At 46.1% G+C, this 15,865-nt stretch overlaps 1 protein-coding gene across 5 annotated transcripts; it reads left to right on the forward strand.

The window, feature by feature from the left end:
• The first annotated feature begins 105 nt into the window (after nucleotides 1-105).
• On the forward strand, nucleotides 106-12,906 carry LOC118297507 (protein Atg16l2). Of its 5 annotated transcripts, none has more exons than XM_035621907.2 (18): nucleotides 108-432; nucleotides 2,178-2,235; nucleotides 2,418-2,493; nucleotides 3,230-3,303; nucleotides 3,483-3,734; nucleotides 4,285-4,350; nucleotides 4,416-4,520; nucleotides 5,397-5,450; nucleotides 5,693-5,792; nucleotides 5,988-6,093; nucleotides 6,294-6,364; nucleotides 7,370-7,441; nucleotides 7,753-7,873; nucleotides 8,783-8,888; nucleotides 10,078-10,230; nucleotides 10,306-10,353; nucleotides 11,039-11,140; nucleotides 11,342-12,906. In XM_035621907.2, exons 1-18 carry the CDS (start codon nucleotides 276-278, stop codon nucleotides 11,433-11,435), a joined length of 1,815 nt encoding a protein of 604 aa, XP_035477800.1. In that variant the 5' UTR covers nucleotides 108-275; the 3' UTR covers nucleotides 11,436-12,906. The 5 variants fall into 5 exon arrangements, with proteins under 5 accessions (XP_047191454.1, XP_035477800.1, XP_035477799.1 ...); XM_035621906.2 differs by having other exon boundaries at nucleotides 109-432; nucleotides 5,693-5,798; XM_035621909.2 differs by having other exon boundaries at nucleotides 109-432; nucleotides 4,449-4,520; nucleotides 5,693-5,798.
• Nucleotides 12,907-15,865: the final 2,959 nt, after the last annotated feature.

Genomic DNA, 15,865 nt, shown 5'->3' on the forward strand with positions numbered 1-15,865 from the left:
TTACAGAAAAAACTTTGTTTGTTTGTTTGTTTGTTGAAGTCAAAAACAGGACAGACGAGCTCGAGCTGTGATTGGCTGAGACACCCGGCAGCTGGCATCTCGAGCGCGCGCCTCAGCCCCGCCCCTCGTCAGAGTGACGAATAAGAGGAAGGGAAGTGACAAAACAACACAAACAAACAAACAAACAAACAAGTAAGTGACGGAGACCGACGGAGCCGGAGGAGCGGAGCCGGAGGACACGTCGGGCCGCGCGGGGAGCGTCTGTCTGCGGCGTCATGGCCGCTGTGGCCGGAGAGGTGGAGCGGAGCGGCCGGGCGCTGTCCCCGGGAGGAGGCGGCAGGTCGCCGGACACCTGGAAGAGACACATCGTCCGCCAGCTGCAGCACCGAGACCGGGACCAGCACGTCATGTTCCAGGACCTGATCCGCGTCTGTACGAACTCCGTCTGGAAAACAGTTGATTTAGTCGATCGTGTCCACAGATTCGAGATGCATCAGTTGTGAGCTAAAGTCGCGACGCCTGTGAAAAGACCGACATTTGTTCACTTCCGGGTTTGTGTCTGGTGAACTTCGCTGCTGTTCAAAGACCAAATGAACCGAACTCCATTCGAACTCCGACGGTATTGAAGCGTTCACACGTCGTCACGTCCAGCGGTAAAAGGAGAGTTTCCGAACGGAGTTCGGTTCAGAGAAGTGACACCAGGCGCCACCACAGACCACTTGTTCGAGTTGCAGTTGAGCCGAACTACAGTTAAAAGTAGAACGCAGTGTTTCTACATCACGTGGCCCAGTTTCCTCAGGTTTAGAAGAAAAAAGGTAAAAACTGAGTTTTTCAGAACGGAGTTTGGTTCAGAGACGTTCTAGCTGCTCTGACGTTGCCTTCACGTGCCAGTCGGAAGATCCCACTTCCCCGCTTGTGAAGACTGGAATTACGAGAATGTCACGTTCAAGTGTTTTATTTGTCGGAAGTAATTGAAAAAAAATATAGTTCCATGAGGTGGACCGACATCCGTGTGAGTCTCCATGTTTCTACGTCGTGTTGAATACGCTTGTTGAACTAAACGCTCCAGAACACGTCACGTTCACGTTGAATTTTTCGACGCTGAAAGAAACCATAAGTGGCATCAGCGGTGCGCCACCATAAAGTGTCCCCTGTCGGTCGCTCAGTTGGTTGGGGTTTGACACTTTACCACCAGATGCCGCCAGAAAATTACACAAATAACACACTGGGGCTTTAAGCGAACATAGATTACATATTAAAATGTTTGTTCAGCTAATATTTGTTGCACTTTTAGAAACCTAGAGTCACGTATCATCCATCACTGAACCTGTCGTCTTCTCCACCATGTTGAAAGGTTTTGGTCCCGACTCCGGAACTCTGGGGTCAAAAATTATCTCTGAGTTTCCCTCTCGTGTTTACGACTTGAGGAGGCGTTGGTGTGCAATTTCCAAGTCTTCAACTCCTATTTACCATATTTCCGATGTCCCGTGAAGGCAGCAGTGAAACCTGCTCGGTGACATCATCACGTCATGATCCCAACTTGTCCTGACGATAAAAAAGTATTTCAATTATAGAGCACTTTTAGCAATGATAAGTGCTCAATAAATGAAATTTATTATCATTATTATTATCAAGTGTAATTTAATCTTCTAAAGTGAATCGTTTCTCGTCACGAGTCATTTTCATATTAATCAGGTTCAATGTTTCTAAACCAAACTGTTTTTATGTTGACATCCAGTTCTGAGACTGAACTCATCGTCCAGGAAGAAACAGAGGTTTTGAAAATGTCCTGCTGCGCCTGAACTCACCGTGTCACGACGCCACGTCTGATGAGTCAGACCGGCTCCTGTTATATGTTGTTTTTGTTGTTCAGGAACAGGAAGTGGCGAGTAGGTTCCACTTCCTGTGACAGTGACTCGCATTGTTGTCCTGCGTCGTCACCGTCAGAACCAGAACTAGAACTAGAACTAGAACCAGAAGAAACAAACTGACCAGTTAAAAGGTTCAGATGTTCCTCTGAGGTCAGGTCAGGTCAGGTGAGAAGCTTTATTTTTATTTTGAGGAATGTTTTTTGTGACAGTCAACAGTGATCAGGTACAAACCTGGACCTGGACCTGGACCTGGACCTGGATCTGGATCCGTTTCCTTCACTGACTCTGTTTCCTGTTTGTCCTCAGACACTAGGCTGTTGGACAAATCCATTCTGACCAATGGGATTCTGAGCTGTTCGGTCAGGTAACAAGTGTGTGTGTGTGTGTGTGTGTGTGTGTGTGTGTGTGTGTGTGTGTGTGTGTGTGTGTGTGTGTGTGTGTGTGTGTGTGTGTGTGTGTGTGTGTGTGTGTGTGTGTGTGTGTGTGTGTGTGTGTGTGTGTGTACACGCATGTTTAACTGTGTGTGTGTTTGTTTTGTGTGTCCAGACGTCCCTTCTCTGGCAGCGGCTCTGTCTCGTCTCTGCTGCATCAGAACGACCAGCTGAAGAAAACCACAGGAGAGGTCAGAGGTCACCACAACAACAACAATAACTTTAATAAATATAACATAATAACATCAAAACAACAATAACTTTAATAAAAATAACATATTAACATAAAAACAGCAATAACACGTGCAGTGAAACACGTCGTTGATTGATGATGTCATCAGTGACTCAAGTCCTCCAGTAGCCATGTTGTTTATCTACGGTATACCCCCTGGTGCAGTAGCAGTCTGAGCTCAGTGCTGCCCCCTGATGGACACCTGCAGTAGCAGTCTGAGCTCAGTGCTGCCCCCTGATGGACACCTGCAGTAGCTGTCTGAGCTCAGTGCTGCCCCCTGGTGGACACCTGCAGTAGCAGTCTGAGCTCAGTGCTGCCCCCTGGTGGACACCTGCAGTAGCTGTCTGAGCTCAGTGCTGCCCCCTAATGGACACCTGCAGTAGCAGTCTGAGCTCAGTGCTGCCCCCTGGTGGACACCTGCAGTAGCTGTCTGAGCTCAGTGCTGCCCCCTGGTGGACACCTGCAGTAGCTGTCTGAGCTCAGTGCTGCCCCCTAATGGACACCTGCAGTAGCAGTCTGAGCTCAGTGCTGCCCCCTGGTGGACACCTGCATTAACAGTCTGAGCTCAGTGCTGCCCCCTGGTGGACACCTGCATTAACAGTCTGAGCTCGGTGCCGACATCCCTCAAGAAGTGATGATGTCACAATGATGCATTTCATCCTCACTCTTCTTCTTCTGTGGTGTTTCTTCCTCAGTTGGCCTTTCAGGTGTTGGAGCTGCAGCAGCAGATCAAAACCAAAGACTGTGTCCTGGAGGAGCAACACGCCAGGTGAGCCAGAGGCCACGCCCCCCCTCTTGGATCCTCGCAGCCGATTGGCTCAAGGTGTCAGCAGTTTGAGTGAAGAGGCACAATCTGTTTTTCATTTGTGTGAACTGGCCCTTTAAACTGACGATGATGATGATGTCCGTGACCTTTGCACCCTGACCTGTCTCACCTTCATTCTTCAGGCTGCTGGAGGAGCAGCGGCGGTCCGCGGTTGTGTTGGGTGCCCGTGGGGGGCTGCAGGAGCGGGTGGAGCAAGTTCAGGAGGAGAACGGGGCGCTGAAGTTGCAGTATGATGCCCTGCTGGCGCGACAGAGAGGGGCGGAGACAAGACTCCGGGAGGAGAAGGTCAGAGAAGGTCACCTGCTGGAGGACGTGATCCACCTAAAAAGACAGGCCGCCGCCCACATGAACAGCCGCAATGAACGCAGGTCCAGGTACGTTAACGCATCACACCTGAACGGATCACACCTGGACACATCGTACCTGAGCACAACACACCTGAGCACAACACACCTGAAAGCAACACACCTGAAAGCAACACACCTGAACTCATCACACCTGAACGCATCACGCCTTAACACATCCTACCTGAACGCATCACACCTGAATACATCGTACCTGAACGCATCACACCTGAATACATTGTACCTGAACACATCACACCTGAATACATCGTACCTGAACACATCACACCTGAACGCATCGCACCTGAACGCATCGCACCTGAACATAACGCACCTTAATACAACACACCTGAACACAACACACCGGACCACAACACACCTGAACCCATCGCACCTGAACACACCTGAACACATCGCACCTGAACACACCTGAACACAACACACCGGACCACAACACACCTGAACCCATCGCACCTGAACACACCTGAACACATCGCACCTGAACACACCTGAACACAACACACCGGAACAAATCGCACCTAAACACATCTTACCTGAACTCATCGTCTCTTCTCGTCAGAGCTCGTGACGCAAAGCTGCAGAAGGAGTTGCAGACCGCTGCCAGGTCAAAGGTCACCATCGAGAGGTAAAGGTCACAATCATTTATGTATATATTTAAAGTCAGTTCAACTGTGAACTGACAGATTGAAGACGTTTCAGCTCATCCAGCGCTCCGACCTCCAGGTCGACGTCCAGGTCCTCGTCCCCGAAGAAGGAAAAAGAGGACCAGACACCAAGACACACCAGACTCTTCAGGTCAGAGGACGTCACATCAGAACGTATATACAGTCAGTGATCGTCTTTATATACAGTCAGTGATCGTCTTTACATACAGTCGCTGATGGTCTTTATATACAGTCAGTGAACGTCTCTATATACAGTCAGTGATTGTCTTTATATACAGTCAGTGATCATCTTTATATACAGTCACTGATCGTCTTTATATACAGTCACTGATCGTCTTTATATACAGTCAGTGAACGTCTCTATATACAGTCAGTGATTGTCTTTATATACAGTCAGTGATCGTCTTTATATACAGTCACTAATCGTCTTTATATACAGTCACTGATCGTCTTTATATACAGTCACTGATTGTCTTTATATACAGTCAGTGAACGTCTCTATATACAGTCAGTGATTGTCTTTATATACAGTCAGTGATCATCTTTATATACAGACACTGATCGTCTATATATACAGTCAGTGATCGTCTCTATATACGGCCAGGGATCGTCTTTATATACAGTCTGTGATCGTCTTTATATACAGTCTGTGATCGTCTTTATATACAGTCAGTGATCGTCTTTATATACAGTCACTGATCGTCTTCATATACAGTCTGTGATCGTCTTTATATACAGTCAGTGATCGTCTTTATATACAGTCACTGATCGTCCTTATATACAGTCACTGATCGTCCTTATATACAGTCACTGATCGTCTTTATATACAGTCAGTGATCGTCTTTATATACAGTCAGTGATCATTTCCATATACAGTTGGGGATCATCTTTATATACAGTCTTTGATCGTCATTATATACAGTCAGTGGTCATTGCCATATACAGTTGGGGATCATCTTTATATACAGTCTCTGATCGGCTTTATATATATATTATATATCCTCAGGTCAGCCTCAGCCTCCTCTCCCAGGATCCTCTCCTCCATCAGAGATCTTTTTCAGTGAGTCCTCGTGTCTCTTTCACCTTCCCTTTGTTGAAGAAGCAGGTTCTGTTGTCGCTGAGTGTGTGTGTGTGTGTGTGTGTGTGTGTGTGTGTGTGTGTGTGTGTGTGTGTGTGTGTGTGTGTGTGTGTGTGTGTGTGTGTGTGTGTGTGTGTGTGTGTGTGTGTGTGTGTGTGTGTGTGTGTGTGTGTGTGTGTGTGTGTGTGTGTGTGTGTGTGTGTGTGTGTGTGTGTGTGTGTCAGGAGGAAGAGGCGTGGTCACTCAGTCTGCAGTCTGGAGGAGGATCTGATGTGTCCTGTTGGAGTCTGTCTGTCAGCCAGGGTCCCTGTTAGAGCTCTGCATGTACTGGTAACACACACACACACACACACACACACACACACACACACACACACACACACACACACACACATGGATTTAGACAAACAACCACAAGGAGCTGATGCACATGAGGACACACTGTCTGTCTGTCTGTCTCACTCTCTGTCTGTCTGTCTCACTCTCTGCCTGTCTGTCTGTCACCTGTCTGTCTGACAGGAGGCCCATGAGCAGGGCATTAACACAGTGAGGTTCAGCTCCAGTTCAGACCTGTTGGCCACAGGAGGAACAGACCGAGTCATTAAAGTGTGGGAGGTCAGAGCAGGTAATAATCATAATAATAATAATAATAATAATAATAATATTATAATAATTAATTATATAGTAATAACAATCATAATAATAATAATATACTTTATTATGTAATAATGCATTATATAATAACCATAATAATAATAATATTAGAAAAATTCATTATATAATAATAATAACCATAATGTGATGAACTGATGATGATGTCACCAGGCTCACTGACCCACAGAGCGACTCTGGATGGCAGCACAGGGGGGATCACCTGTGTCGAGTTCGACCCAACGGTGAGTGACTCGCCTGACCTCTGACCCACCTGACCTATGACCCACCTGACGTCTGACCTCTGACCCACCTGACCTCTGACTCACCTGACCTCTGACCCAACTGACCTCTTACCTCTGACTGGCCTGACCCACCTGACCTCTGACATCTGACTCACCTGACCTCTGACTCACCTGACCTCTGACCCACCTGACCTCTGACCCACCTGACCTCTGACCCACCTGACCTCTTACCTCTGACTCGCCTGACCCACCTGACCTCTGACTCACCTGACCTCTGACTAACCTGACCTCTGACATCTGACTAACCTGACCTCTGACCCACCTGCCCTCTGACCCACCTGCCCTCTGACCCACCTGACCTCTGACTCACCTGACCTCTGACCCACCTGACCTCTGACTCACCTGACCTCTGACCCACCTGACCTCTGACATCTGACCCACCTGACCTCTGACTCACCTGACCTCTGACCCACCTGACCTCTGACATCTGACCCACCTGACCTCTGACTCACCTGACCTCTGACTCACCTGCCCTCTGACTCACCTGCCCTCTGACCCACCTGCCCTCTGACCCACCTGACCTCTGACCCACCTGACCTCTGACTCACCTGACCTCTGACTCACCTGACCTCTGACATCTGACTCACTTGACCTCTGACTCACCTGACCTCTGACATCTGACCCACCTGACCTCTGACTCACCTGACCTCTGACTCACCTGCCCTCTGACTCACCTGCCCTCTGACCCACCTGCCCTCTGACCCACCTGACCTCTGACCCACCTGACCTCTGACTCACCTGACCTCTGACTCACCTGACCTCTGACATCTGACTCACTTGACCTCTGACTCACCTGACCTCTGACATCTGACCCACCTGACCTCTGACTCACCTGACCTCTGACCCACCTGACCTCTGACCCACCTGACCTCTGACTCACCTGACCTCTGACCCACCTGACCTCTGACTTACCACAGTCTGATGTTTGTGATTCGTTGTCTTCAGGGTTCACGTGTTCTCGCTGCGTCCTACGATGAGTCGGCGTTGTTGTGGCGACTGGATGATTCTGCTCCTAAGGTAACCGTGACCACGCCTCTTACCTTCTCACCTGTCTGTCTGTCTCTCACTTGTCTGTCTGTCTGTCACCTGTCTGTCTGTCTGTCTGTCTCTGACTTGTCTGTCTGTCACCTGTCTGTCACTGGTCTGTCTGTCTCTCACTTGTCTGTCTGTCACCTGTCTGTCTGTCTGTCTCTCACTTGTCTGTCACTGGTCTGTCTGTCTCTCACTTGTCTGTCTGTCACCTGTTTGTCTGTCTCTCACTTGTCTGTCTCTCACCTGTCTGTCTGTTACCTCTCTGTCCCTCACCTGTCTGTCTGTCTGTCTGTCAGCTGACTCTGACAGGTCACAAGAGGAAGGTCACAGCAGCGAGGTTCAGCTCTTCACTTCATCAGGTGGTGACAGGAAGTGCAGACAGAACCATCAGACTGTGGGATCTGCACAGAGCAGCCTGTGAGTCACCAATCAATACCTGATCACTGATCAATACCTGATCACTGATCGTTACCTGATCAATACCTGATCAATATCTGATCACTGATCGTTACCTGATCAATACCTGATCACTGATCGTTACATGATCAATACCTGATCACTGATCAATACCTGATCAATACCTGATCACTGATCAATACCTGATCACTGATCGTTACCTGATCAATACCTGATCAATATCTGATCACTGATCGTTACCTGATCAATACCTGATCACTGATCAATACCTGATCACTGATCGTTACCTGATCAATACCTGATCAATATCTGATCACTGATCAATACCTGATCACTGATCAATACCTGATCAATACCTGATCACTGATCAATACCTGATCACTGATCGTTACCTGATCAATACCTGATCACTGATCAATACCTGATCAATACCTGATCACTGATCAATACCTGATCACTGATCAATACCTGATCAATACCTGATCACTGATCAATACCTGATCAATACCTGATCACTGATCAATACCTGATCATTGATCGTTACCTGATCAATACCTGATCACTGATCAATACCTGATCATTGATCGTTACCTGATCAATACCTGATCAATACCTGATCACTGATCAATACCTGATCAATACCTGATCACTGATCAATACCTGATCATTGATCGTTACCTGATCAATACCTGATCACTGATCAATACCTGATCAATACCTGATCACTGATCAATACCTGATCACTGATCAATACCTGATCAATACCTGATCACTGATCAATACCTGATCAATACCTGATCACTGATCAATACCTGATCGTTACCTGATCAATACCTGATCACTGATCAATACCTGATCAATACCTGATCACTGATCAATACCTGATCCAAGTGGACTTGTGTGTTGCAGGTGTGCAGGTCGTTGAAGTGGCGTCGTACTGCAGTGACCTGGTCTGTTCTGAGAACTGGATCATCAGTGGACACTTCGACTGTAAGATCAGACTGTGGGACACAAGGTGAGTTCATCACTTCATCTGTTCATCACTTCATCATTTAATCTGTTCACCACTTCATCATTAAATACAGTAGATTCAGTGGAAACAGCGGAGACAGTAGGACCCAGCCGAGACAGTACAGACAGCGGAGACAGTGGAACCCAGCGGAGACAGTGGAACTCAGTGGAGACAGTACAGACAGTGGAACCCAGCGGAGACAGCCTAGACAGTTGGAGACAGTGGAGACAGTAGAACCCAGTAGAGACAGTAGAACCCAGTGGAGACAGTACAGACAGTGGAAACAGTAGAACCCAGCGGAGACAGTGGAACCCAGTAGAGACAGTGGAACCCAGTAGAGACAGTAGAAAACCCAGTGGAGACACTAGAAAACCCAGTGGAGACACTAGAGAACCCAGTGGAGACACTAGAGAACCCAGTGGAGACAGTAGAACCCAGCGGAGACACTAGAAAACCCAGTGGAGAGAGTAGAGAACCCAGTGGAGACACTAGAAAACCCAGTGGAGACAGTAGAACCCAGCGGAGACACTAGAAAACCCAGTGGAGAGAGTAGAGAACCCAGTGGAGACACTAGAAAACCCAGTGGAGACAGTAGAACCCAGTGGAGACACTAGAAAACCCAGTGGAGACACTAGAAAACCCAGTGGAGACACTAGAACCCAGTGGAGACAGTAGAAAACCCAGTGGAGACACTAGAAAACCCAGTGGAGACAGTAGAAAACCCAGTGGAGACACTAGAACCCAGTGGAGACACTAGAAAACCCAGTGGAGACAGTAGAAAACCCAGTGGAGACAGTAGAACCCAGCGGAGACACTGGAGTTTTATCTCTGCTGCAGCAGCTCTGTTTGACTGATGTTGTAATTTCGACTTCTCATTCTTGACCATCTCCTGGGCGAATCCCTGTCTCCCTCTGTTACCTAGCAACAGTTCAGCCTACAGGACATCTGCCCTGCAGATGACTGATACATCTTTCCACCAATCACAGCCCCCCTCCCTGCTCCTGATAGGACCAGAACATTGTGACCTGTCAGAATCACAGATTATTTGATCAATGACACTTAACATGATTAATGATGATATGAAAATCAATAGAGTCCATCTGAGAATCAGTGACATCATCATCTACATGCACTGTGATTGGTCAGTTCACATCCACTCAATAGAAAACTGTCTCCGTGTGTCATGGTTCAGGGCGGCGAGCTGCGTACAGGAGCTTCCTGCTCAGGGTAAAGTCACCTCACTGGACCTCGGGTCCGACCGCCGTCAGCTGCTCAGCTGTTGCCGTGACGACTGCCTCCAGCTGGTCGACCTGAGGAGGTGGAGCAACGACCGCGTGAGCTTCAGGTAGCGGCGTCGCAGCGTGATGAGGTTTGTGAAGTCGAATCTGATGGTCTGAGCGTTTGTCTCTGTGTCCTTCAGAGCCGAGGGGTTTAAATGTGGCAGCGACAGCACCAGGGCCGTGATCAGGTGAGTCCAGGTGACCGCGTGCACCTCATCAATACCCTATGATATATGATATATGATATTATGACTAAAACCAAACTTATTGATCAAACGTTTTCTGTTCTGCAGTAACATTAGATTTCCTAACAACATGAGTCATGAAGACACAGCAACTTATCTCCTACATGAGAAGTGTCAGCTGTCAATCACGAATCAGTGTCAGTTTTATATCATCTAATAACTAATGAGAGTCAAAGTGATCAGAAACCTCCATGACATGGAGGGGGCGGGGCTTATGACCTGTACTGCAGCCAGACACCAGGGGGCGATCTGTTTTGTCGTCCATCTTTATTATATCTCAGGGTTTATGATTTATCTTTTCATGTGATTAATCATCTGATGCATAAACAGAAAACAGACTTGAGAACAGAGGGGGAGGGACCACACGCTGTCTGCTTCATGTTCTACAGTTTCCATGACGACAGCAGGACCTGGATGCTTTGTGTCTGACAGAAACACAACAGGCGGAGGGTTTGGGTTCTCTGAGGTCCTCTCAGGTTCTAACCTGTGGTTCCTGTCCATATGGGTTCTGTAGTTTATCCAAGATGCTGCTTCATTTCATTGATAACTGACAGTTTCTGACAACCTGTGGCTGCTTCATGTTCATGTTCTGTATAGAACCGTCTAACCTCTAGTTCTCTCGCTCCAGCCCAGACGGATGTTTTCTCGCAGCTGGATCAGCAGACGGCGCCGTTTACATCTGGAACGTCTCCACCGGCAACCTGGAGACCCGCCTCCCTGACAAACACAGGTATCAGCGTGGAGATATTGATCTGCTGTTCAACACACCGATCAGTCGATCAAAAACAAACTATTAACAAGATATTATACTCTAAGATTTAATATGAAGATCAGAGGCCCCAGAACGCTTCCCTGAGGGACTCCACGTGTTATTCAAGACTGTTACTATTTAAATACTAAGTTTTGTATCTGGTCCTTCTCTTCTCTATAGTTCGTCCATCAGCGCCGTGTCCTGGTCTCCGTCTGGTGAATACGTCGTCAGTGTGGACAAGAGTAGGCGAGCCGTCCTCTGGAGTGACATCTGAGACTGCCAATCAGCTAAGAGGTCACAACGCACCTCACCTGAACAAACGCACTGAGCTCGGAGCTGTGACAGGGAAGGTGTCTGGTGATTGGACAAAAGGGACAAAGCTTGTTTATTTGTTGTTGTTGATGTTGGCAGGGGGATGAGATCTTCTGACTGATGTTCTACTTTTTACTCAGGAGAATGAACAGAAATCAAAAGGCGAGTTGTCAACAACATGAAGCTTTTTTTGACTGAACAAAGGGAAAAGTGCAGAATCTCCTGGAACATTAGTCTGAAAGGTTTTTCTGTGTTACTGTTGCTCCTGACCTCTGACCTCACATCACGTTAATTATTCATTTTCATCAGCTGCCTCGTCCAGTTCTGGGTGCTGTTTAATGTTGAATTAATAATATTAAGATTAAGATATTGATATTCAGCTGAAATATGTGACAGATTTGTGACATAAACGTCAATACATTCGTGCACCTAGTAAATAATTCTGTGCCCATTAAAAACGCTGGGTGTTATTGTATATGCTCACGTCGATGTGACAGATTTACACTGAACAGTTTCATGTGGAGATGAAAAGGGAAAGTGAGAAGTGAACATTTCCAGATCAGATGAGTCAGAGTCAGGAGCTTCCTGCTGCTCTGCAGCGGTGGATTTACATTTAGAAGGCGTCTGCTTTAATCCTGTTTGGCCTCTCGGCTTCAGAGAGGAAAGTTGACATCCGGAGGCCGTGATGGCGTCTGAACCCAGCGAGGGAGAACACAGCGATTCACATCATTTCAAAAGAGCGACTGATCAGCTTCATGTCAAACTCCAGCATTTAAAAAAAAGAGCCTTTTCTGCGAAAATCATGTCGCTGCCTTTTCTCTTGAGGCAGACGATCTGAGACTCCGCCCACACAGACACCTTTTGGTTTTAATTCATCTCTGTTGCTATGGTTACACCTGGCGTCCACACAACTGCGGCGTTTAGTTTTCCAGCCTCCAGTGTTTTAGTTTGTAAATGATGAAGCAGACAACCACATTCTACTTCCTGTTTGAATGGTCATGTGACATGTGTCTTCAGGTGGGTTGGTGTGGGCGGAGCCTGAGCGTCAGGTCACTTTACTACTGACATATGTGAAATATGATCTTTTGTTGTTTCCTTATGATTTATAGATAATATTTTCTGAAAGTTTATTTTTTATTCATATTCAGGTGTGAGGCTTCTGGTAATGAAGGGAAACATCTTTATTTTAAAACTGACATTTACTTTGTTTGTTTTTCTTTGTTCCGTTTCTTTCTCATTTTGTTCTGCCTGTTTTTGCTGATGCTGTACGGGACCTGAGCGAAGACGCAGTTAAGCGTCAGACCTGAGCTCAGAGACAAATGTGATGAAGACGTCATGTGCTCGTTGTTTTAATATCGGATGTTCTCACTCTGCTGCTGTAACCGATGAAAATTTGTGTCTTTGTTTTTAATAAACTCTGGTTTCTAAGCATCCGTCCTTCGTCTTGTCGTCATCGCTCGTCTCTGTCCCAGGTGGTTACGTGACAAACTGTCGTTGTCAGATTTTAAATATAGCGTGAATATAAAGATGAGGAGGAGAAGCTTCGGGGCAGTTTCACACTAAGATCATTAAGGAGGAAACAGGAAGCAGCTGCTGCCTCAGATCGTAGCGCCCATCGACCATGAAGACGGTAGAACTGTTTGGCCGACTGTTTTCTGAGTGATGCATGGCCAGGCCAACCACTCTTGTATTAATCTCCTTATGAATCCTGTACATTGATGTCGCTTCCTTAATGTTCTCGTGTTGTTGGTCACTCGGCAACAGAATGACGTTGAGCGCTGGGGGGTGAAGGCAGAGACTGCGTCACTGTGACATTACTTTTCTGGGGCGTCGTAAAAAAAATCAGTGCTGAATGTATGTCTATTAGTCTGTACTTACAGACCCAAGACTTTATTTATTATGAAAAAAGACAGGAAATCTCAATTTTGACAATATGGGCCCTTTAATTTTAATAAGCAACTTTTGAAATGTGAGTCAAACACTAAAATGTTCACTTTTGATTTGTTTCTGAACCATTAGGTCGACAGGTTATTGTGCCTATATTGCAGTTTGTTAGCTGCTTGAATCTAGCTGACCTGCAATAATGTTTGCTAACCTTTAATAACGTTAGTTGACCTGTAGTAACGTTAGTTGATATGTAGCTACGTTAGTTGACCTGCAGTAACGTTAGTTGACCTGTAGCAACGTTAGTTGACCTTTAGTAACGTCAGTTGACCTGTAGTAACGTTAGTTGATATGTAGTGACGTTAGTTGAACTGTACTAATGTTAGTTGACCTCTAGCAACGTTAGTTGACCTGTAGTAACGTTAGTTGACCTGTAGTAACGTCATTTGACCTGTAGTAACGTTAGTTGATATGTAGTAACGTTAGTTGACCTGTAGTAACGTTAGTTGATATGTAGTAACGTTAGTTTACCTGTAGTAACGTTGGTTGACCTGTAGTAACGTTAGTTGACCTGTAGTAACGTCATTTGACCTGTAGTAACGTTAGTTGACCTGTAGTAACGTCAGTTGACCTGTAGTAACGTCGGTTGACCTGTAGTAACGTTAGTTGACCTGTAGTAACGTCATTTGACCTGTAGTAACGTTAGTTGATATGTAGTAACGTTAGTTGACCTGTAGTAACGTTAGTTGATATGTGGTAACGTTAGTTTACCTGTAGTAACGTTGGTTGACCTGTAGTAACGTTGGTTGACCTGTAGTAACATTAGTTGATATGTAGTAACGTTAGTTGAACTGTACTAATGTTAGTTGACCTGTAGCAACGTTCGTTGACCTGTAGTAACGTCAGTTGATATGTAGTAACGTTAGTTTACCTGTAGTATTGTTGGTTGACCTGTAGTAACGTTGGTTTACCTGTAGTATTGTTGGTTGACCTGTAGTAACGTTGGTTGACCTGTAGTAACGTTGTTTTACCTGTAGTAACGTCAGTTGACCTGTAGTAACGTTAGTTGTCCTGTGGTAGCGTTGGTTGACCTGTAGTAACGTTAGTTGTCCTGTGGTAGCGTTGGTTGACCTGTTATAACGTTGGTTGACCTGTAGTAACGTCATTTGAACTGTAGTAACGTTAGTTGAACTGTACTAATGTTAGTTGACCTGTAGCAACATTAGTTGACCTGTAGTAACGTTAGTTGACCTGTAGTAACGTCAGTTGACCTGTAGTAACGTTAGTTGACCTGTAGTAACGTCAGTTGACCTTTAGTAACGTCAGTTGACCTGTAGTAACGTTAGTTGATATGTAGTAACGTTAGTTGACCTGTAGTTATGTCATTTGACCTGTTATAGCGTTGGTTGACCTGTTATAGCGTTGGTTGACCTGTTATAACGTTGGTTGACCTGTAGTAACGTTGGTTTACCTGTAGAAAATGTTAGTTGACCTGTGGTAACATCAGTTGACCTGTAGTAATATTGGTTGACCCTTTTATAACATTGGTTAAACTGTTATAACGTTGGTTGACCTGTAGTAACATCAGTTGACCTGTACTAACGTCGGTTGACCTGTAGTAAAGTCAGTTGACCTGTAGTAACGTTAGTTGTCCTGTGGTAGCGTTGATTGACCTGTAGTAACGTTAGTTGTCCTGTGGTAGCGTTGGTTGACCTGTTATAACGTTGGTTGACCTGTAGTAACGTCATTTGAACTGTAGTAACGTTAGTTGAACTGTACTAATGTAAGTTGACCTGTAGCAACATTAGTTGACCTAGTTGACCTGGAGTAAGGTTAGTTGACCTGTAGTAACGTCGGTTGACCTGTAGTTACGTCGGTTGACCTGTAGTAATGTTGGTTGACCTGTAGTAACGTCGGTTGATCTGTAGTAACGTCGGTTGACCTGTAGTAACGTCGGTTGACCTGTAGTAACGTCGGTTGACCTGTAGTTACGTCGGTTGACCTGTAGTAATGTTGGTTGACCTGTAGTAACGTCGGTTGTCCTGTAGTAACGTCAGTTGACCTGTAGTAACGTCGGTTGTCCTGTAGGAACGTTAGTTGACCTGTAGTAACGTTAGTTGACCTGTAGTAACGTTGGTTGTCCTGTAGTAACATTAGTTGACCTGTAGTAACGTTGGTTGACCTGTAGTAACGTTAGTTGACCTGTAGTAACGTCAGTTGACCTGTAGTAACGTTGGTTGACCTGTAGTAATGTTGGTTGACCTGTAGTAATGTTGGTTGACCTGTAGTAACGTCAGTTGACCTGTAGTAACGTTGGTTGACCTGTAGTAACATTAGTTGACCTGTAGTAACGTTAGTTGACCTGTAGTAACGTCAGTTGACCTGTAGTAACGTTGGTTGACCTGTAGTAACATTAGCTTTGTTAAAACCTTGACAGTCGTCTCTCACATAGAAACTGTTGTACAGGTGGAGTTAGTTCATGGATGAGTTAAACCTGCTTCTCTCAGC

This window comes from Scophthalmus maximus, chromosome 11 (assembly GCF_022379125.1).
Source record: "Scophthalmus maximus strain ysfricsl-2021 chromosome 11, ASM2237912v1, whole genome shotgun sequence".
NCBI lineage: Eukaryota > Metazoa > Chordata > Actinopteri > Pleuronectiformes > Scophthalmidae > Scophthalmus > Scophthalmus maximus.